This window comes from Dermochelys coriacea, chromosome 8, assembly GCF_009764565.3.
Source record: "Dermochelys coriacea isolate rDerCor1 chromosome 8, rDerCor1.pri.v4, whole genome shotgun sequence".
Lineage (NCBI taxonomy): Eukaryota > Metazoa > Chordata > Testudines > Dermochelyidae > Dermochelys > Dermochelys coriacea.
The window spans coordinates 61458566-61483143 of record NC_050075.1 but is presented as its reverse complement, the minus strand read 5'-3'; the positions used below and the strand labels follow the sequence as shown (position 1 = coordinate 61483143).

At 37.1% G+C, this 24578-nt stretch overlaps 1 protein-coding gene across 1 annotated transcript in view; it reads right to left on the bottom strand.

Annotated features, from left to right (window-relative positions):
- CDC73 (cell division cycle 73) overlaps positions 1 to 24578 on the bottom strand; it is a 174699-nt gene that overhangs the window by 20090 nt on the left and 130031 nt on the right. The window contains 4 exon segments of the mRNA XM_038412685.2: positions 1246 to 1407; positions 19401 to 19488; positions 19696 to 19731; positions 24232 to 24289. Of these exon segments, the coding sequence (XP_038268613.1) occupies positions 1246 to 1407; positions 19401 to 19488; positions 19696 to 19731; positions 24232 to 24289 (344 nt within the window).

The following is a 24578-nucleotide window of genomic DNA, read 5'->3' as shown; positions in this document are numbered from 1 at the left end:
AAGATGAAGTTCACAAACAGCAAGTTCTTTGGGACAGGTATTGTCTCTGTTATACATTTGTACAGCAATAGGACTGAGGTCTTAAGCACTAGCACTACCACTACCACTAGGAATTGGATTATGGGATTATTTATTTATAAATTTACATTATTGTAAGGATTTCAAAACCCCAAAGAAGAAAAATAATCAGGTCTCTGAAATGATAAAAACACAAGGTTATACACTTAAAAACATTTCTCACGTTAGCTGTTACAAAGTTGAAACAATAAAATTTTAACATTAATTCCCTATCACTGATTCTACTCTGGGACATCAATCACGAAGACGGCTTTACCGTTGTCAAAAATGTTTACCGTCTACTGAAGATGTAAGCTGCCTTTTGGTACTTCAGCAGCTATTATTGTTTTCTATTTGCCTGCTGCTCCCAATAGAGAATGCCTAATTATCTGGAGTGTTAGATCTTATTTCCTTTTAACATCCTGCTTTGAATGTTACAGACCACTAGGTCTTGTACATGCCTTAAATATTCTTAAACTGGGAGGATAAAGAAAGAATATTGGTTATTTGATTAATCAATACTGAAGGGTTGTCTTATTACAAACCCTCCTGGAGTGTAAAAGTACTGACAGATACCGTTTCATCTTTTTACAGGCCCTCATAAACAGGTCTGCAGGTTAAACAAACAAACCTATGACACATTTGCAAAAAGATTCCCCTTGACTGGCTCTCCCCCTTCACAGAGCTCCATCTTGAAGCTTATGTCATTGTTTCCGACCATTATACACATTAGCTTAAAGCTGATGCAATCTGTTTCTAGCTTCTTTTTTTAAAAATTTACAGTCAGAATTATAAGGCCCCAACATTTTCCCTTCCAAATAAAATTCAGAAAGATTGGCTATATACAAGGATTTTTCTTTCAGAGATGCAACATGTTTGAATGAATTAAGTAATCTAGTAGCTCTGATCCTGAACAACTGGAGTGATACTTTCATACTCCTGGAGGGTTTCAAACAAAAAATATGGGATAAGGCAGGAATATTGTTTATATCATTGAAAGATCTTAACCAGAAAGGAACAAGTTGCTATATAATTGCTATCTAGCCATTTCTACACACATTTGTTAATGTTTTATGCACCAATTAGCTTGGAGTTATTTTATTAGCTCATTTCAAGATCTGTGTTCTTGTTCTGAAAAAGAGAACTAAATGTGTAAAAAAATAATTCAAAATAGCAGCTCTGCTTTACCAATCTTGTGGCATAAGTTTCAGAGGCTGGTCTACCACTCGATAAGGTACAGTAACACTGACTGTTGTGCCCCCAGGCTGCATCTGGTCCTTCCTTCTCTGTATTAAAGTTTCATTTTCTCGTTGACAGCCTTGTTTTTTCTTTTCATCTGATGGTACAAACCTAAGGAACAAAGAGGCACTTAGATCCATGTTATTTGTTTGCTATAGTCAAAAAGGAAAGTAAGCAAACCATAACCTCTTCTAATAATGCAAGTAATCTGACAAGATCACAAGAAGTTTAACAGGGTTAAAACTATTCTTTAACTTGCTATACTTTATCTTTGAAATGCCTCTGTATAGCAGAAGGGCATGATAAGAAAGCTTGATCATTAACTAAATCTCCAATTTTACAATAATTTTCTTGGAACATAGGTGATTTAAGTATTTTTAGTAACAAAAAAAATCGAAGTATTCATATCTGGAGCTTTTGTGCTACATATTTATGGATTTAAGTAAGTATTTAGACAGTTTGTGTCATAAAAAAAAAAGTCTATCAGATCTTTGTCCCAGACATGCAAGAAGACAGATAAGATGCAAGCGCTGTGGTTTAATTAGGCCACAACTTTATTAACGTAACTCATATGGGAAATATCCAGCAATAACTTGTTCAATGCACATCACTACTTCCTTAATCATTTCCACCTATTTAAGAACTGCCATCTGTCACCCACCCAGTACTCCTCCCAGATAGTCTCTAGGATTCCACCACCCTCCTCTTATGTTACCATTAACATCTAGGGGAACAAGGTTGTCTCCCATCCTGTTCCAGACATTAGGAGACCCAACCCCATTTCACAGCGTTCTACGGAAGATGTGAATTTAGGCCTCTAAAATTCTTGAAGACTGAGGCATTAACCCAAAATTCCTTTGAGAATCTACTACATTAATTATACACATCAACAGACAATGGATTATACAAATCTTTGCTGACAGTAGGATAGAACTTTGATATACCACCACCTTGTAAATTTATATTGTGAATTCAAACCATGGAGCCATTATGCTCACCTATCAATACATACTGTAGCACAAAGGGTTCTAACATAAATACTGACCATTTCATTTGAATAAATACCAACATCATAAAGGTCAAATTCAAATTAGATAGAACTTCTTTCCTTCCACTAGTTTTAAATCAGTGCTTGCTGGCAGGATGTGGCCTTCCATGGCCAATGACAGTACAACTAAAGTAATCCAGTAGTTATTGTAACTCCTGAATGAAACAGCAGTCACAGTCTTTGTATTCATGTCAGGATTTTTACGTTTTTGAAAACAGCACTCTTAAAACTACAATTAAATTGCATCTTAAATACAAAGTGCTATTTAAACAATTGTGACCAGTCATGGGTCACCCTATGACACCATCATGAGTTCTTATTTCCTGAAGTACAGATGGTTACTAGCAGTTTAACTAAAGGGAGCAGAGCTGATTTTTAAAAATCGAAGTGTGAGTTATTGCCACACCTCTGAGGCTTGCCCATTTACCTACATGTGATGCTCTGGATAGGAAGTCAGAAAGCCATGGCAACAACAGGGGGACACCAGCAGTTTACCCACAACAAGAATTTAAGTAACATCATTAAGCTTGTTGGTGCAGATTTTATAGCTTTTTGGCTACAAGGACTTGATTCTATCCATCAAAATTATGTCTTAGCAAGGACCAAAAAATTTGGATTTTTATCATAATGCTGAAGTTAAAGATTTTTTTTTTATTTTTCATTTAGTTAGATGGTGAGTACCGATAAGATAGAGATGAATTTTTTAACTCAGTACTACAATTCTGGATTTTTGAATGCCTAGTCTGAGGTTTTGGGGTCCCCCCCCAAAAAATTATGCTCAATTATGCATGAAAAACTAAGATGCTATGATTCTCATGTCTTAGATAATCTCTTGAGAAAATAAATCTTCCTAGCCCCAGTCCTAAAAATGCTCCATACATTTGAAATAGTCTCTATCTTGCTGTTAAATAAAATGCATGGAGCAGTTTGAAGAATTGTGGTCTTAGATCCCAATCAAATAAATAAATGTATATAGTAGTAATATATATATATTATATAGTGCTTTTAATCAGTAGACCCCAACATGCTTTACAAAGGAGGTATCACTGTCCCATCTGGAGATGGGACAACTGAGGCACGGAAGTGAAGTCAGGAGCCTATCCAGAGGCCAGTGACAGAGCTGAGGATAGAACCCAGGTCTCCTAGTCCCAGTGCAGAGCTCTAACTACTAGGAAACATTGCATCTCCAAAATATAAATATTTTATACTAGTAATTACAACAGCTGGGAAAAAAATTTCAGTTTTAAATTTGTCTCCAAAAAATGCATATTTGGGATGATCAAAACATTTTGTGAATTGGTGTCAATTTTGGCAAATTGTTTCTAAGAATTTTTTTCATGCCAAAATGAACCATTTCAACATTTTCAAAATGAAACTTTCAAATTTTTGAACTAGATTCACAAGGAAACTTAAGCCCCTTCACAAAGCCCTGAAAAAGGAAGAGATGGTGGTGGTGCCCCCTTAGACTACATAGTCCAGGCAGCATTCACCTGTGCTGGGGGATGTGAAAGATTAAGATTTTAATCCCACTCTAAAGCAGGAACTTGAACCCACTGCGCCCCAGGTGAGCAGGATGGATAAAAACTGATGATGTTACAAACAGAACAGAAAAATAGATTTTTTTTTTTAAATTTAACCCTATTTAACATTAAATCTATGTTAAGGCCTACATATAAAAATAATTAAAATAAAAACAAAATTTAATATTAAAGCATGTTTGCAGTCAAGCTGGAAAGAAGGGGAAATCCCTGAATGGGTGAAAGTCACTAGCTAAGCACCTGGAATTAGAGTTTGTTGAAGTATTAAACCAGCTTTTGACAGCAACAGACTTCTACAGCTGCAGAGAATATCTTCTTTTCAGTTTATTCAACTAGTTCAGCTCAGTGACTAGTACATTTAAAGTTAAGAAACCAGTTGGGAGTTGAAAAACAGGAAAGCTTACCTTCTTCCAATCTACAAATAAGAAATAGGTGTAAGAGGGTGAGATCTGCTAGTTCTAAAATCTTGAAGGACCTAGTGACCAGAAACAATCAGTTCAAATCACTAGTTGCAAATAATACTTTTCTGGTTTTATAAATCAGTTCCTTTTAAATGTAAACATGTTTTGATAAAAAAATTTCTTAGCATGTAAAGTAGTTTTATTTAATAAAAGTCTAAAATGCTGTTTTGTGCATTTTAATGGAATTTGGATTTCTTTAGAGCTTGAAACAAAATCAGAAGTAAAAAATTATTCTGGTCTAGTAAATAAGAAATTCATTCATTGTTCACCATCTTCTAACATAATAAAAATGGTAAAAACATGATAAAAAAATAAGTATCTGAATAAATGTAAGTTAAGCTATACAACTGCATAAAAGAGCGTATAGACATAGTGCAGCTTCCCAGTTAACAAAAAGCAGCATCAAATTTCATATACAGGCTATATTTAGTTGCAAATGAACATATTGTAATGGTTTTCAACTAATGAAAAAAATCAATTTTTTTTAGGAAAATAACTAAAGTACAAATGCAAAACAAAAGATTAAAATAAATTTAAATCAAGGTTTCCATCTTGACCATTTAAATCATGATTCAAATCTGTGATTAAAAATTGCTTCGACCCTGCAGGTATGTGCTCTAACCACAAGGTATCCTGGGGTAGGGGTCTCAATCTCGCTTGCTGGAGTTGTCCTACTTTGTAGACAAATTTAAATTCCATTGGGCAAGAAAGAGAAAGGATGAGACTCTCAAATAGTGGTTAAAGCAATCACCTGGGATAGAGGACACCCAGGTTCCAGTCCTCACTCCAATTAATATTTACTGCTCATGCCCCCATCCCTTCTCGGTTCTGTGAATGATGCCTAAGGCTATATAACACTGCAATTAGATACCAGCAACTGGCCCATGCCAGCTGACTCAGACTCACAAGGCACCAGCTAAGGGACAGTTCATCTGCAGTGTAGACATTCAGGCTCAGGCTGGAGTTCCCATGTGAATGTAGCCTTGTTTCCAAATTCCCTTTGTTTTTTATTAAAAATGGTGAAAACTTCCCAAAATCAAAACAGAAATCCTTTCAGATTTGCTAAAAGTTGCAAAAAATTTTGGTTTCAGGTTGACCCAAAACTATTTCCCCTTTTCCCCTCAGAACCGCCAACAATCTGAAAAATCAGTAATTCAAATACCTTTAACAGCAATTATGGTTGATGCTGGATTCTTAGTTCCACAGCTAGCGAAATACGTATTTTTTGTGTAATTACAAATCTTTAAAAAAAGAAAATCAGAATGTGTTCCACTTTTAATGCCAAGATAAATTAGAAGTTGTGGTGCCAAATTTTAGAACATATTATCATGTACATAATTAGGAAGATAAATAGCTATCAGAAATAAAGTAACATTTAAAAATGGACTGTACTCTTATTGTTTCATGGTGATAGAAGAATGTTATATAAGTTCAATTTTTTCTCCAGCTTAATTTACCACATTTGAAAAATTAGATCCTGCTTAGATTGGAAGACAGTAACTGTAAATGACTGGAAAACTAGCCAAAAAAGCCAAGATAATGAAAGTTGAAAAACTAAGATGGGAAAAGGATTTTAGTTGGACTGATTATAAATTCTAGCTTTTGTTAATACCTATGTATCTTACCAGTGATCTTCAATGACTAACAGTTTGGAAAAGGAAGTTTGCTTCCAATTCAACATTACCACCTCTTTAATTAGGAAGTGAGAACTAATTTTATGTCTATCTCAGACCCATGAATCTTCCAGCAAAGATTGAATGAATCTTCCAGCAAAATTAGGAAAGATCAGACTTGACTTTTGACGTTTCAAGGAGAAAGTGAAAAAAAAAAAAATCTACCTCATGGCCTTTCAGGACTTCTTTAATACATTTTAAAACTGTAGAAAAAGGGCACAATCCCAATTTTTAAAATGTACTTTGCAGGTCATCTTTAACAGTACTTGATTGTACTGGGTAGTAAAAAGCTGGAAATGACTAAGAATTGGGAAGTAAAATTAAGCAGCATTACAGTGATATTGATAAAAGTGTGATTCATGAGGCACAAGACAAATTATAATTTATTTTATCTTGTCTAACACATGTAACACTATAGAGCACTCTAATCAGAAATGGGGATGCATAAGGCATCCTGGAAAAGCAAAGGACAGATTTTAAAAAGATATCAATTTTTATAAATATCTTTTATACTCCTCCAAATAGTATAAAATATTAAGACATACACATTCTTCTGATATAGGCTCTGAAATGATTAAACAATGTGAAAAGCAATATATTAAAATATATTTTACTCACTACATCTTATAAGGAAGAAAAATATGGCATATTGGACAACACCACCACAGTTCTTTATGGAGCAACTCATGGCAACCATCAAATGCTAGAAATGCATTAATAGGCCTCTGATGCAGCCGCTAAGACATCACCATCAGAATCAGTTCAATTTGATTTAAGTTATTCTGGAGAATGCTAATCAAGTAGGTATTTCTAACGAGAGATCAATGACCACCACAGCCTCAAAGAAAGTGACTGCATCTGAAAATTCCAAGGTGGGAATGAACAGGACCAAGTGGATTCCACAGTGTAGGTTACAATATTTAAAAGTCTGCTGGGCTAAATCAACCATGATTATGAGAGAACATAGCAACCCAACGTAGACGACTTCTACTATTACTGGATATTACTTGAAGTCTACACCTCCTTCTCCTTCCAGAAATGAACGTGAAGCCCACAGGAAATTTGAACACTGAATAAAGATATCACAAGTATACTTGGAGTCCTACTGCAGCCATTGTGTGTTGATCCGCTGATGCAATCTGTCTGTAAAATCCAGTGGATCTGGGCATTGGGAAATCCTCTGGTGACAACAATCACAGCAGCTCTCAATACCAGGCACACAGTTCCTGGGCCCCAGGGTAAAGAGATAGCTGAGAGGCCCTTGCATTCAGCTAATTCCCAGCTGCTGAAGTGACTCCCTCAGGGTTGTGGAAGCCAGCTGCAAATTAGGAGCAGCTTTAATAACCAAGCACTAGCCTGGTCAGTCCCTTCAAGCTACCACCATCTTCCCTTTGCCCCCAGGGCACTGTCAAGCATAGCTCTGCACATCATAGGATCTGGCTCCATATTCCAAATAGTTCCCTAAAAATAAGCCATTAACCATAATACAGCTTTCAAACTAGGGTTGGGCCCAAATGATTGGTCAATTCACCACTCAACCATTGGTGAAATTGTCAAATACCAACAAAGTGGTCAAATATTTTGAAGTACTAATTTATCAGAAGTGTAACAAAAGAATAAGACTATGGCCTCAACTAGGATTAGCATTAGAAAGTTATTTATGCCTAATTACAAAAAAAAGCCACCCTAAATTACTTAACTGAGTTTTTTCAGCTCAGAAAAATGTGAAACAATGAAATGAAGTTCTAAACAATTCTTAGTAATGTTAGGTTAGTATTTAAATGTGAACACTATTCAGGACTGACCTGCTACAAAAAAAAAAGCAAAACGAAATAAAACAGAAAAAAGCAGCAACTATAAAAAAAATTGCATTTGTGCTCAGTAGGCAGCAGGCCAATTCAAGCTCCTTGCTTTTCATTATTATCCTTTACCACCCTCAACTGCTTCATCTATATCATTGTCATCAAATTTAATCAGCATCTCCTCCTTCCTCTTCATCTAATGAAATCAAAATTTTGATGTTGTAAAAAACCAAGTTTGCATGGTGAAAAAGTGATAGATTCCCAAAAGGAATCTTATTACTAACAGGTTTTAAAACAATTCATGGAACAAAACAATTCATGGAACAAAGCCAAACTTCACAACACTGAACTTGAAAGTAAAACTAACTTAGCGGATTTTCATTGTTAAGAGAAATAGAAGAAAGTAAACAGTACATATACAGTAAAACTTTAATTTTAAATTAATTTAGTTAGCAGCATAGGACTTTTTGAACACAAGATACCTTTAGTTTAAGGGTTCATCTTCACCAGGGATCGGCAACCTTTGAAATGCGGCCCGCCGGGGAAAGCCATGAGCGGGCTGGGCCCATTTGTTTACGTGCAGCTTCCTCAGGTTCGGCCGATCGCAGCTCCCACTGGCTGAGGTTCGCCGTCCCAGGCCAATGAGGGCTGCGGGAAGGGCAGCCAGCACATCTCTTGGCCCACATCGCTGCCTGCAGCCCCCATTGGCCTTGGATAGCAAACCGCGGCTAGTGGGAGCTGCAATCAGCTGAACCTATGGACACTGCAGGTAAACAAACAGGCCCAGCTCGGCCCGCCAGCGGCTTTCCCTGGTGGGCTGCATGCCAGAGGTTGCCAATCTCTGATCTACACCATATGGTCACACCACATGGTTCCACGTGGTAATGCAATGGGGTATTATATTGAAAATGCTATGTTAGAAGAACTTTATGGTGGCCAACTCAAGGACTCAAAACTTAGGAAAGGACAGTGAAACCTTAATTCAGCCTCCTTGAGAGAATGCATACAACAATTTTGCCCATCATCACATAGGATGCCCAGTACTGCAAACCCTAAGGATTCCAAAATCTTGCTCTCCAAAATCTTAATTTGGCTTAAAATTCATGACATTTTAAAATATTAATAAATGTTAGGTTCATTTTATCTTTGGTTTGTGAGTCTTTATGGTTCACATTCTCAAAGTTCTCTCCCTAACCATGAGGATCAGGAACTTTTTTTTTTTTAATTTTATTAAACAAAATCTGAGATTCTCACGTAACACGACTGCAGGAACTGATACTAGGAAACACCGCCAAATATTGCGAGACTTGATGTCACAAGAGTTGGCAACACTCAGAGAGAATCTAGCTTTCCTAGGTATTAGTCCAGCCCTTTAAATGCAGAACAAGATTATTTTCTTGCTATACTCTGCCTCATTTACTGTCCAGCCTGTGCACTGATGGAGGCAGGATTCCTGCAGAACAAATGTGTAATCAAATTAAAATAATTACAGACTGTATAAAGCAATTTATATCCAATTGCAGTAACCAGATTCTCATATGGATGGTAATCCAAAGGTCACATTTGCAAATTCAGTTTAGAAGTACCACAGACACCCACACTTACACTTGAAATGTATTGTATGGCAAACTGAAATCCATTTAGAAGACAAACGTTGTCCATCTTTAACACTCCGTTGCTGTACTGTACAATAGTGATCAGTTATTAAATTACTACAAGTTAGATGTATGACAGACAAAGTGTGGTTGAAGCTCCATTCTTAATTCTACTTTTTAGGCCTAAAGATTTCTGTGTTTAACAACTCACTTCAAAATTATTTTAATTGACAGCTCCCCCACAGTTGAAAGTCAGCTGGGCTGTGCTATATAATTAATGCGTAATTGAAAGCCTCCTCAATGGCTGTAACCCCTAGCTTACAGTGGCTTCAAATCAATTTTGATTTAATGTAAATTTGAGTAGTCTCCAATTCATTCCTCCGAGAAACCCATAATGCTGCCTTAATATTCTGAACTACAAAAGAGAAGAGAAGTTAATGGACAACACATACTATACAAACAGAAGAAAAGATGCAGGAAAAATTTAGATCAGACACATACAAGCAGTACATGAATAACTGATATCCTGCAGAATGTTTCTTACAAACACTGCTGAATTCTAAGTGTCTATATCAATGCAACCGTTTTCCAAATCTGATCAAAAGCAAAATAAAATGTGTCAAGTGCATGTCAATTAACTTGCCAAGTTAGTTTTCAGGTTTCAGAGTAGCAGCCGTGTTAGTCTGTATTCGCAAAAAGAAAAGGAGTACTTGTGGCACCTTAGAGACTAACAAATTTATTAGAGCATATTAGAGTTAGTTTTCAGTAACCCTTTACCCAGGCTTTCCAGAAAGTAGCACAAACCCTGTTTCCAGTTATATTCTGAAACAATGATAAAAGTCAGTCAGTCCAAGAATCTACAGCTTTAATTCCTTAGACTTTCATAGCTACATAAGATGTGTTCTATGTCAATGTGGTCCATGCAGAAAGCTGGTACTCGTATACAGACACCAACTTGAAATCTATTTTTTTTTTAAATTAATTAGTTAGATACTATACCTGCCCCAGAACTCCTACCCACACACACACACACACACACACACTTTTGAGACTTTAAAAATCTCATTCCCTCAGCTGTTGCTGTCAGAAATACATACAAAAGGGGTAAATAGCCACAGGGGGAAATCAGTTATACTTCATACTAATATGAAGTGTTGTCAGATGCACAAAACAAACTAAAATATACAGCAAAGTTTTTTTAACATCTGTTACTAACAGCTAAAATGTTAGTTGAAATGAAAGTAATACATTTTCAAAGTGAAGTGCGATTTTTAAGCTGACAAACACTTTAAAACCCTAAGTGTTGGGTAGAAGCATATATCTACAGCCCTGCGCTTAGGACAGTGTTGGAATTAATATTTGAAATTATTAATATTAATATGGAATCCAAACACTTAATTTAACCATAAATTCCTTTATTAAACCTAAAGGACTTATACAATTGCATTAAACATGCTTGAAGAGCCTAAATAAGATATTTACTATATCTGAACAGTAACAAAACATTTATAAGCATTTGTTGAAGATACTTGCAAATGGGCTAAACCCAGGATGCTCAAACTCAGATGGGTTGGCTCCAAAATATTCAGAAAGGTTTAAGCAGTGAACCTTTTAGGAGTTTACTTTTTACACCCTTTAAAAAAACTGATGGCATTGCCAATTATGGATTTCAGCTAAAAATCTATTTGAGACAATTCATCCTTATTTTCAGCCTTAATCCAGATAAGATTTACAACCTCCTTTCTCACCAAGGCCTCCTCCCCTCCTTCTTGCTGACCAACAGTTTGTCTTTTGCACCTGGGTTCACAGAGGCTCTAAATTTTGAGATAACACCGGTGTGTGTGGTGGGAAGGGACATGTTGGCTCATTTTAAGACAGATTTATTTTGTCTTATTCAAAACCATCTGCAGTCACCCCTAGTGGTTAGAGGCCTTCTTTTTAGAAACTATCCCTTATTTTATGAGTTATTCTTTGAACCAGATATACTTTCTACTTCACTCCTTCTGGCCTTTTAATTCATTAGTTTCAAGGCCTTCCTTCTACTTGTAAGTCAGGGCCTTTCTTTATAACACATATTTCCTTAAAATAACCTTAATTCTTTAATCTCGTATGTATGCTTTAGAGAGCATGGTGAGGGACCATTTTATATAAGATGCAAGAGGCACTGTGCTCTAGGATTGTTTAATGGTTCCAGAACCACACTGTAGGCTTGGCACGACATGAATAATTAAACATGGGGGAAGGCTTCATTTTTTAAAAGACAGGATTAGGGAGGTAAGTAAATCAGCAGCCTACAAATGGCATGTGTGTGTTAAATTAAGTAAATGGGTCAGCAAGGCAAAAGACAGAATATCTGAGCAAGCTAGGATAAGAGAGGAAACTCCAAGGGAACCTTTTATTAAAAACAAGAAAATAATGGACAAGAGAAGTTGAGAGCATAAAGATGAGGTAAAGAATAAAGCTGAACATGGACAGGGCATGGACAAAGCATGCTTTACATGGAGATTGGTTCCTGCAAAGTAGCCAAGTCAATCCCAAAACTCGTGATACAATGTATAACGAATGTGATGTGTAAATGTATATGACCGTATGGGGTCTCTGTGTAACTTTGGATGTATATAGTCAACCTTAACGTATGTGCCATCTTTCCCTTCCTTGCCAACTACTACACTTAGTCCAAATTGTGTACTTCAAAGAGCAATGCTATTATATGATGACAAATAATCAAACTTTACATGTGTGGTATACTCTATACCCACCTCTACATTTGAGTCTGATCAACTCAGCATGGCTTTGCTTTATGCCAAATAAAAGAGCCTGAGTGACGAGATTGGAGTCAAACTGAGTTCTTGGGGAATCAAATGGAAGAGATCTCGGAGTCTACTCCAACAGCCGCTTCCAATGCCAGATGAATGGATGATAAGGAAGAGGGAACAGAAAAGACTGTGATGGCCCCACTCTCTTCACAGAAGGTAAGGGCAGCAGCAGAGGCTGTGGGATCCTGGCACTCTTGCCCTTCCTTAGGCACCCAAAAGGAGTGGAGCACTCTTCCCCTACAGGACTGATTTCCAAAACAAAGTATGCACAGGGCCACAGAAACCTATTTTGGAGTGGGCCTGAAAACTGATTATTGGAGAAAGCAAGTTGCATTCTCACAAATACCTGGCATTTTCATCCCACTTTGAAACGACTCAAAAGGAGGCAGCTATGATTAAGTCTCATATTATCATGACTGTACTTTTATAAAATACACCACAATACATTTACTAGTCTACAAAATATCAAAACTAGACTAGACTTGACAATGTAAGTGAGCAAGTGCACCAAACCTGCACATACAAATTACTGTAAGCGGAAATGCATCTTCTTCTGTTTTTGCACGCAAGTATTGCTGGGCTGATGCATCCCCAATTTTGATAATCAGTTCCATGTTTATTATTTTAGTATGACTAGGACTTCAGCTCACTACAGTAGTGGGTGCAGTATAAGAACCTAAACAGAACAAAATAAGAGCAGGACGAGGCAAAGAATCATATATATTCACCAAAGAGAAAACCACAGGAAAATATTAAGTTACTAGCTAGTGAGGGGTCTGGAATGCTTTCGTACTTTTTACTTTAAAAAAAAATATTGTCAGGATAGTCCTTTTCTAATCAATCATTTTTGGTACACTATACATGGGTAGGAACTGGAACAGTAAACTATCAAACTGTTCATAACATTATGCATTTCAATTCTATGGTTTCCTACACTTTTAAAAAATAAACTGCAGATGCGCCTGTCTGCAAATGGAATGTTGGCATCTGAGAAGACTTCCAAGGAAGGTTGTTTTAGTATGCAGACTACACACAAAAATGATGCATATTTTACATATACAAGCTCAATTTTAACTCCAATTTATTACAAGTTTAAATGATTCAGCTTTCAATACAAGAAGTAAAACTAAAATTAGTTCTAAAGTAAAGACTTGGACAGGATCCCTCTGTATGATGACCAAATAGGAAAGGCCTAGCCAAACATTCCTGTACTTACAAACAAACTTAAAAAAAAATCTAAACACTGGATAATGCACTGGATCCTTTTAGGGATTATCTACAAATATACAGTTGTAAGCACAGTTGACTACAGCTTGCAATTGACTAACTTATGTTTGGCCATCCAACATATTAAAAGTCTAACTGTTTTAAAGTTCAGACACACAAGGTGAGAGACATCTTGTCTCTCTAATAATCTGAGACCAACACAGCTACAATATCAGTGTAAACAACATGTTTTAAAAATTGACCATTAATAGTCCCTTTTATGATTTTTCAGTTTTTCCTCCTAGCTTTTTTTGTTTTCGTTTTTTTGTAAATCTAATCAAGAAAGTTAACTCTTCATATCTATTCAGAATCCATCACTCCAAAAATTGGCACACAAAGCAGTCACATAAGTAAGCACTGCGTTTTATTCACAAACTTTTATGAATAAGAGACTAAAATTAATAGAGCTTCATTAATTCTTACTTCAATTGCCAATGCCACTCACGTTCTTACAAAAGCCTGGCACTTTTAGGTCTCATATTATCGTGACTGTACTTTTATAAAATATACCACAACACATTTACTAGTCTACAAAGTATCAAATAAAAACTAAACTAAACTTGACAAAGTGAGTGAGAAGGACATTTTATAATGCATTATCCCTGGGACTTTCTTGCAACCTGTTCACTTAACAGCAAAGTTGTAAAGTTTGATAAGCCACACTCTCTCTCGGTCACTAGTGTGAATTAGTACAGTTCCACTGTAACTAGTAATCACTTCAAAGGCCTTGCTTACACTAGAACTTTAGCACAGATTGAAATGGAGTGGAGACTACTGCTATTTGTGGATTATGATGTTTCTCATCACAGAATCCCAAAGACTGATAGACCAGAGGCCAGTTATGAATCTTCAGGAGTCTACATGTTGGGCATATATACCCTTTATACCTTCATATATTACTTCTTCTAGAGTTGATGCTGTGCATAGTCACTCCCCCATTCTAACACAGTCACTCTCTTTCCCTTCCTTGCCAGCTATTACACTCTAGTCCAAATTTTGTACTTCAAAGTGCAATGCTAAAATTATATGATGGCAACTAAACATTTTTTAGTGAATTATATCAGTGTTAGCATCAAAAATTAACATAATGGTTACACTATGGTCTCCAATTTGCATCTTGCAAATACAATTTTAGTTTCATTTCTGTTCTCTATATCCTGTGGCAAAATCTGGCCTCCAAACATTCTTTAGCATTAGCACTTCTCAACACAGAAAAAAATGGGTTAGAAAGCTGCCAAGGGTAATATTTATGGGTAGCAGATTGAAAAAAAATTAAATACTTGGCACTTATAAATAAGCAGGTGTCCTTTATTATTTCTTCTAAAGAGACATGCTCTCTGCAAAGAATAAAATTAAGCATTGCTAACAGGTGGATACAACATGCGTCTCCAGGTGTCCCTCATGAACAGTTACAGCTCTGATAAGTATGTCCAAACAGATTTCTTGAAAATTAATGAAGCATTTGCACCAGTAACATCCTTCTTGTTTGTAATTACTTTTGTTATTATGTTACTCTTCCCATTTTCCAGTTGTTTATGCAAAACCACCAACAACACTGGTTGACACTGCTTTACTTGATAACTTAGTGATAACTATACATGCTATCAGCTAAAAGATTAAGTTAAACGGAAAACCTTAGCTAGCGACATACATGCTCCCCAGAAAACAAGCAACAACTATGGAACTGAACTCCCCAAGCAACCCTAAAGTACATTAACACTCAACATAATCACCTTTAGAAGAGTTACTATGATTCACAAGCATTATGTGGGAGGAGAGGCTGATTAAACTATTAACTAGAGCAGCATGTCGTTGACCAGTAAATTAAAGTATTGTGCTGTGTGAAAGTAGAGTTCTGGTTAAGTCATTTGTATTAAAATATATGCAAAGGAAGCAAGTGTATCCCACTTTTGCTACAGCTGGTCATCTACAAAATTCAATTGTGACAGACACAGTTACTATGGGTGATGACAGCAATTCTGACTTGGCACTGGATTTAGAAGAGAACACTAAAATGCAATAAAAAAAACTATGAAGATAAAGGAAAGTTATGTAAATGAAGATTTTCCCACATATAAAGGTTAGTTTATAGTTAAAGGTATTAAATACAGACCAATACACTTAAAACCAAGGTTTTTATAAATAGAGATTTCTCAGAAATATTTACACAGGCAGGAATTGCAAAAGTAGGCTTATTTGTGGAACCTTGTCAGGGAGCCTCTATTACCACCCTGAATCAATGTAACTATGCTAAAGAAGTGGGGATGATGGTGCAAGCAGAAGAAGAGGGATCGCTAATGGGAAGAATAAAAAAAAATGCTCAAAATTTATGTGTATGCAACTTCCTCTCCATGCCCTTATAAACCATTTTCTTCTCCACATTCTTATAAACCAAAAGTCAGTATGTAAATGAATCAGATATTGCCATTAGATTCATGCTGTGTACAGCTTTACATTCTAGAATAGTATAAATACCCACCTGCTGAAGTGAAGAAACAGATTGACAGAGCCAGAAGAGTACCCAGAAGTCACCTACTACAGGACAGGCCCAACAAAGAAAACAACAGAACGCCACCACCCGTCACCTTCAGCCCACAACTAAAACCTCTCCAGCGCATCATCGAAGATCTACAACCTATCCTGAAAAATGATCCCTCATTCTCTTCGATCTTGGGAGACAGACCAGTCCTCGCTTACAGACAGCCCCCAAACCTGAAGCAAATACTCACCAGCAACCGCACACCACACAACAAAACCACTAACCTAGGAACCTATCTTTGCAACAAAGCCTGATGCCAACTCTGCCACATATTTATTCAAGTGACACCATCATAGGACCTAATCACATTAGCCACGTCATCAGGGGCTCGTTCACCTGCACATCTACCAATGTGATATATGCCATCATGTGCCAGCAATGCCCCTCTGCCATGTATATTGGCCAGAACGGACAGTCTCTATGTAAAAGAATAAACGAACACAAATCTGACATCAGGAATCATAACAGTCAAAAACCGGTAGGAGAACACTTCAACTCTGGCCACTCAGTAACAGATTTAAAGGTGGCAATTTTGCAAAAGAAAAGCTTCAAAAACAGACTCCAATGAGAAACTGCTGAGCTTGAATTAATATGCAAACTAGATACCATTAACTTGGGTTTGAATAGAGACTAGGAGTGGCTGGGTCATTACACATATTGAATCCATTTCCCCATGTTAAGTATCCTCACATCTTCTTGTCAACTGTCTAAATGGGCCATCTTGATTATGACTGCAAAAGTTTTTTTTCTCCTGCTGATAATAGCTCAACTAATTAGCCTCTCAGTTTGTACGATAACTTCCAACAATATATCTTACTACATGTTCCATTCTATGCATCCGATGAAGTAGGCTGTACCCCACGAAAGCTTATGCTCAAATAAATGTGTTAGTCTCTAAGGTGCCACAAGTACTCCAACTACCTTTACTGTCATTAAGGCAAATTAGTTTGGTTACTGTTTAAAGTTAGAAAAAAATAGGAAGTATGATTTAGACTTTTTTTGAAGTTTACAAAGTGTTAATGTGCAGCCAACGTTTCATTTTACAGTCTTTGATGGCCAGTGGAAGGGCAATAGCTTGGAAAGCTGAAAGTAGTATCAAATTAGCTGAAAAGAGGCTCTGACAGTCACAGCAAATTAAACTGTTTTCTTGAATCCTTTTCTTCCACTTCCAGTTTATAGAATTTGCCTTCTCCCTCAATCTTTTTTTTTTTGGGGGGGGTCCCTTTTATACCCTTTTTAACACTAAGGGCATGGCTACACTTGCAGATGTAGAGCACTTTTAGTTAAACAAACCTTCATAGAGTACAATAGGGAAAGCGCTGCAATCTGTCCACACTGACAGCTACAAGCACACTGCCGTGGCCACATTAGCAGCTCTTGCAACGGCCACAGAGAGCAGTGCATTGTGGTACCTATCCCAGCATGTAAATGGCTGCAACGTGCTTTTCAAATAGGAGGAGTGGGGTGGACTGTGACAGGGAGCGTGTCGTATATGTGGGGGCAGAGAGAGTCGGTTTTTGGGGGTGCTGAGAGCATGTCAGCATGCTGTCTTGTAATGGTTGCTTTGTCTCGGAGCAGATAAGCATGCTGGCTGTCAGAAACGGAACTTTCAAAGGGCATATCCACATTCCTACAGCAAGGTCAAAACAATGAGAATAGTGGCCACTTGACTTAAGGGGATTATGGGACGTTTCCGGAGGCTGATCAGAGCGCAGCAATGCAACACCTCGTTCACACTGACGCCCAGGCATTTCAGCCAAGGCGCAACAAGCATTAATCTTCTCGCCAAGGTGGAGCACCAGGAGCACTCTAGCCGTGGAGTCAGAGTGCTCTACGTCCCTTGCCAGTGTGGATGGTTAGTGAGCTAGGGCACGCGGGGCTGATTTAATGCGTTCTAACTCGCAAGTGTAGCCAAGCCCTTAACCTGTGTTTAACCTCTCCCATTAACCTTCACTTCCTTTACTTCTGTAGAAAGCAGATTGATTGTGCTACGGTATTCAGATTACTCTTAGGGCTGGTTTACTTAGAAAAGTTAAATCATTTTAACTATACTGGTACAGTTGAAGTGGTACAACTGCCCCAGTGCGTACACAGTTATTCCTGCATAAATATGCTTCATACTGATATAGCTATTTCCATACACTATATAAAGACTCCTTTATACCAGTATAACTGGATCCAGACTAAGGACTGTACTGGTATAACTTTTTTCCATTAAAAATCACACCCTCTCTAACCAAAATAGTTCTACCAGTAAAGTACAAGCCTTTAGTCCAGATCCTAGGCTCAGAAAATCCACAGAGTATTTCTACTAGTTGCTGCAACACTTCATAAGAGTTTCTGTAGGTTCACTGCAATGAGACATGCTCCTACTGCATCTTCAATGCCAACTACTTCAGTTCATAAACAAATTCATGTTTGGTTTTCTTCAGTGAGCCGTGACTGGGTACATTTGGAGTTCAGACACCTCAAAGTGCACAATGTAGCCTCAAATGTAGCATCCGAGGGCAACAACTTGCCATGTATAAGCAAGGAAAAAAAATCACTTTTAAAGAACAGAGCATATAATTTATAAAGGGCTCCACTAATGAAGTGTTAATAGTGGGGAAAAAAATGTCCTTTTAATTTTTTTAATAGTTGCTATCAAGCTAATTTATGGAAATACATTTCTAAGTAAAAATTACTACTACTTTTAGACCCACGTAAGTAATGGCTAGTGAGACATATGCAACTTTGCACATTACGATCTACTGATCTATTACTTTAACCAGAAGGGTAGTTAATTACACTGGAATAGCAGTTGGTTCAGCTATGCTGAATTTGATTTTAGACTGTCAGCCGGATGTGCTTCTTTAAGAAACAGCTATCATAATACTATAGCATCATGGTTTGCAGGGTATGAAGATGGGAGAATATATTAGTTCAAACAGTATTTCTATGTGCCAATTTACTTTGCTATAAATATTTCAAATTCTTGTTTTACTTGTATTTTTTTAGAAACACATGAACTCACCCATTCTTTGTGTGAATTACAACTCATTCCTCATTTAGCAATGATTTAAAGAATGGGTAAAATTTACCATTTAAAAACAGAGGAGTGAAAAAGTCTGCCTTTAGAAATTAACACTTCCTTCCTGTCAATGTATTTAGTTAGTTCAGAGGTCATCATTCTTGCAAACAACATTCATGCTAATACTTTTACCTACCACTCAAGGATGCCTATGCTTTCTTTACAATTTGGACTGTAAAATTAAAATTCAGTTGTTAGGAGATAATAGATACTGCTTCTTGAATTACTACTACTCTGGCTATATCTTTATATCTGAAGACAATCTTTTATAAGGCATATTTTAGTCAGCTACTTACTTTAAATCCTGTAGAAGGTCTTTTGCATTAAGCATAGTTATTAAAGAAGTTGTAGCTGCTGGAATAATGATTATGGGTGTTCGAGATCCTGTAGAGAGAGAATAAAAAAAGGCAAATATAATTTTATGCAATTAAATGCAATTAAAAAATTTTATCACTTGCCTTACAGCACAAAATTGTGAAAGAACAACAAAATCCGCTCCACCTTTATCATTCTCTATTCAGGATTAAAAAAAAGTATATTTACATGAAGGTTTGCCTTTATAAAAGGGACTTATAGCTATAGGTAACTCACCTTTTTTCTGGTTTGGAGGTGGTCTTGCTTGGGAAACTGTAAAACAGAAAATATTCATGACTGACTGAATAAGGAGTAACTATCTACGAAGGTGAACAAAGGGTACACAATCTAGCTATTTGTTTTTGGAGGATAAACATCTTTGGTATTAATAAAATAATCCTGAAACAGTTAAATCTACCTGCATCAAAAAGTTTACTGGAACTAATCCATACACTTTTCTCTTACCCCTCCCCATCTCATATAAACAGAACAACACACACTACTAAGGATTTTCAATGGCAGAAAGTTGCATTTCATTGTGTATGATGTGGGACTGAGTTGAGGATCTAAGCATGAAGAAATAATCTTCACAGAGCCTCATCCTTTTATTAGTGGCAGTGGTAGCAAATAGCAGTATGAAAACTTGGTTGCTCTTTAATACAGAGTTCACAATTGTCAAATTTGATTGTCAGGGCACGTTTAGTGTCCCCAACAATCTGGATTGGGTGAGCTCCTCAGATGTCAGGTACAATAAAGCATGGCAGATAGGCATAGCAGCCCTCAGGCTGAAAAGCTGGCCGGAAATCATCAAGAAGATTTAACAAATGCATTATGGTAGAAATCCCTTCAATAGATGGGAACATATTCCCCAAGCTTGGACACAGGGTTTTCTCTTCTTTTTAAACTTTTGTTTTCAGGCTTCCAAGTTCAGTGACCTGCTCACGTGGGAGATATTCTAGTTCAAGTGTGGAGTTATTTCATAGATAGAAAATGCATGCAGCCATGGCTCACTTTAAACAACCTGGTGAAATCATACAAAGAGACCCACTATGAAAGTTTTTCAGTAATGAGCTCTCTTCTAATACATGAGTTTTCTTTGGCCATCTCTTCCAATTATGCCAGCTCAGGTCAAGATACAACAGTGCTGGCCTTGGTACTACGAATGAATAGGTTGGCTTGCTGTTAATTAGTACTCCCATAGATTACTTTTCCGCCAAGAGTCCACAACATTTTCAGGACTCCAAACAAACTTGCTGCTGAGGATGAGAATTCTTATCATAAGGGTTTAGCCTAGTTTAGAAATTAGAGAAGTACAATATACCTTCAAGTAACAACTGGTACTAAGCACAACAAATTTCTTTAATTGATTTCCAGTGTTTTAACACACCTATTCATGCTTATTTATGACCAACTGTTTCAAAACCTAGCTGTGGTACTTAAATATGCACCCCCCCACACCCCTATCATCAGAAGATAGAGATAATTTAAAATATGGTCCCTACCTGACACTGTCAAAACCATGGAAATAATTGGTCACGCCACTTTTAACTATAAGGTCCACAATGGTTTAGTAACTTTGTTAATTAATATTAAAAATCTATGCCATTTTAAATGTTAAAATAATCCCAAATAAATACTGTTTCTTTCTGGAAGGCATAAAGCTGTATTTGTCCACCTGGTTTTAACGTTAAACTATTATATTCAACAAATACACTATAAAAAAATTTAAAATTTAAACAAAAAATCTGAAATGATAGGTCTCTAGCTCAAGTATGACAAAATACTTTCATTTGATGGACTGAGCAAACATTCCTATGCTATAAAAGGACAACATTCTCCTGAAGACATAGTCCTGATACCTGCTCTGCTATTAATCTAATATTTTAAAAAGATGAGGAAACAAGTGTCCCAGAATGGGCATGACATGAATCCATTTTGGAGCAAAAATCCAAGAGACATACTTGCTCCAGATCCTTAATATCTCTGTTCTTAATTCTCTTTGCACCTTACAATATATGGAAGGCTAACTAGGGGGCAACACCAACCTAACCTTTTTTAATATACAAATACACATGTGAAATTTCATCTAGCAGTGTGGCCATGTTGATGACAGTGGTTTATCCATTTGGATTTCTACTCTTGCTATTTCTTTCCTTTTCATATCCTTGTTTGTCAATTCCAAATACATTCATATTCTCAACAGTCCTAGTCAGATAAATATGACAGACAGGGTGACCTTTCTAGCACTGAAACAATTGGGAAGATAAACAAGAACAAAAGGAATCACAATAACACAGCACAAGCTAAAAATGATTTAGAATATTATTCAATATTTAATAAACTTTCATGGGGAAACTATTTTACAAAAGCAAATCTTTAAGCATTACTTTCACTAAAAAGATCCCAAGGAATTAACAAGGTATATACCCACATCTGGTGATCTATCCAGGTCACACAAAGCAGTAGTTTTACATTTTGCTTTAGCAACATCACTATTCACTGCTTAGTGAAAAGCTTAAAAGAGCATCACTAAATTTGACAAAGCTATGAAAAAAATTCTTGCATAACACTTCCCAAAACAATATGGCCTTGGCAAACATCTTCACAGTATCTACACCTGACCAAGTTCTGTAAACAAATTTCCCCCAATCTTTCAAAATTTACTAGTTGTAACAGTCCACTTTTCTCAATGTATGTATTTAACATGAGCAAATCAATGACAACCTCATTATGCTAAGGCACTAGGGAATATCACAGATTATAAAATTAAAGGGGAGAAGAGAAAATAAGTATGGTGTTCCTGGGGGCACTCTGCACCAAAAAAATTAAATTTTGTGCACAATATTTTAAAATTCTGCAAATGTTATTTGTCAAAATACTACATAATCATACCAGTTTCAATTATTTTGGTGATTTATTTCAAGGTACCTGTCAAGTATGTCCGATTCCCTCAGGAGCAGAGAGGAAACCCCTATGACAATGCAGTTCCTGTTTCCCTGCCTCTTTCCCCTCACCAGAGCCCAGCTGCCCCCCACCTGCCCCCAAACCTCCACCATGGGGTCCGCTCAGACCCCACCCGAGTCCCAGGATCCAGAGGGAGAAACATCCTGATGCTTGGTCCCAGGGTTGCACGAAGTTTCCTGCACACTGCCCTTTCCTTCCCTCAGGGCATGCTGGGAACTGCAGCTGCCAGGAACCCTCTAGCTCCCTCCCCCTCCCCCAAGCAGCGTCTTCTATGTGTGAGCTGGGCTCTTCCAGGACCCCTAGTGGTGGCTAGCAGCACTGCAGCCATTTCTGTGGGGGAAAGGAAATTCTGCGGGCCCGTTAATTTCTACAAAATTCTGCATTGCGCAGAGGCGCAGAATTCCCCCAGGAGTAGTATGGTTTTCAGTATAGTGGGGGCCAAGTCTGAGACACTGTACTGTTTGGGTTGGGATAGTTAAATGGCTTCTAGGTATACTTAGTCTTGCCTCAAAATGGGGAGATGTTCTAGATGATCTTTCAAAGTCCCTTCCAGCCCTACATTTTTATGATTCTATGATTTTGATGCACAATATGTTGTGTGTTATGATCACATCAGTAATGATTTGGGGGGGGATTTGGGGGTCCACAATGCTAGTAAGAGTTTTTGCTCCTGCCCCACTACACCAGTTTTCGATTTTAGTCAACACCCTTCCACTATACCTCCACTCCCTGAATCTGTCCTTTTCATCCCCCTTATATCCCTGATTCTTCTCTCAAACCCATCCTCTCCCACTCTCACATTCTCCTGTGCTCTTACTCCTCTCCCATCAATTCCTCTGGTCTCCCAAAACACAAAAGCTGTCTCGGCATGTAAGCCACCAATATTGTAAGATATTCGAAGGAAGCCATGATCTTAGCTGGGGTTCTAAGAACTACCGTAACGCTAATTCTACTACTAATAATATCTGGATAGCACCTATCACATTTTGGGATGCTTAGTGAATGCTTAAGAAAGGGAATTTGTGGAAAGGTTCTTGAAAATTAATAGGAGTGCCCAATGCATGACTAAGAAAAAAAATCATGCCAGGATGGCATTTCTCCCCACCCTTATCACTGGGCCAAGACGAGTGCTTGGAAGAACAATACCATCACTGAACGCATTTGTACCAGTTACAGATTTTTCCTAGCTTTAACAGATGTAGTCATATTGAAACTTAATCATGGAAGTGGTGGTAAATAGAATGACTGCTTGATTTCAACATTTTAGCTGCCAGTCTCAAGAACTACAGAAGAGAAATTTAATACTACACACCATTTCAATGCTGGTATTAAATATTTGCAGAAAGCATAAAGCACAGGGTTTTTTGCTTTAATGGTTCATAAGAAATCAGCTGTTAAATTCAACTCAAAATATCACCCCCACCCCATACAAATACCTTAAGTTTTGGGCACCAGTAGCTCTTGAATTGCTAGGTCTAGAAATTAAAGTTTTATGGTGTGCCAAAGTTGGATTTCAAAGCATTCCAAGAGTATATGGTATTTGATTCTAGCTATGGTAGTTCACAAGAAGTCAGACTGTAAAACTACCACTAGTCCATCAACCTAGCAGTGCTATATCTGTAATAGTTCAGGGTGAGCATAGCTAATCCCAGACCTTGGACCACTGCAACGATAATATGTTAATTAATACACAGTGGCTATATATTTCCAATACATAACTTAAAATGTATAAGGATTTTAGCTACAATCTTGTCCTAACACAAAATGCTTTCATTCCAGATAATACACAAATAAAGCAATTCTGTTTACCTGGTCTTGGCACAGGCTGTGCTGCTGGGGTTTGAGTTTTCCTGGCCGAAGCACCTTCCTTTGAAAAAAAAAAAAAAAAAAAAAAAAGTTAACATTTACATGAATAGCTTTCCTCTTATTCAGATTTCATTTTGGTTAAATGTAAAACAGCTTTTTAATGATGTTTAGGACATAACATTCTACCAACAACTAAATATGGAGAAAACTCTTCACAACCACTGTTTTGGACTTAAAAAGTCTGAAAATTAAAAATAAAACCTCTCTTTGCACATTAATGGTCTATCCAAGGGAGGTCAGTGTCATTAGATAGGGCAACTGAAGCAGAGAGGTGAAGTGACTCAGCTGGT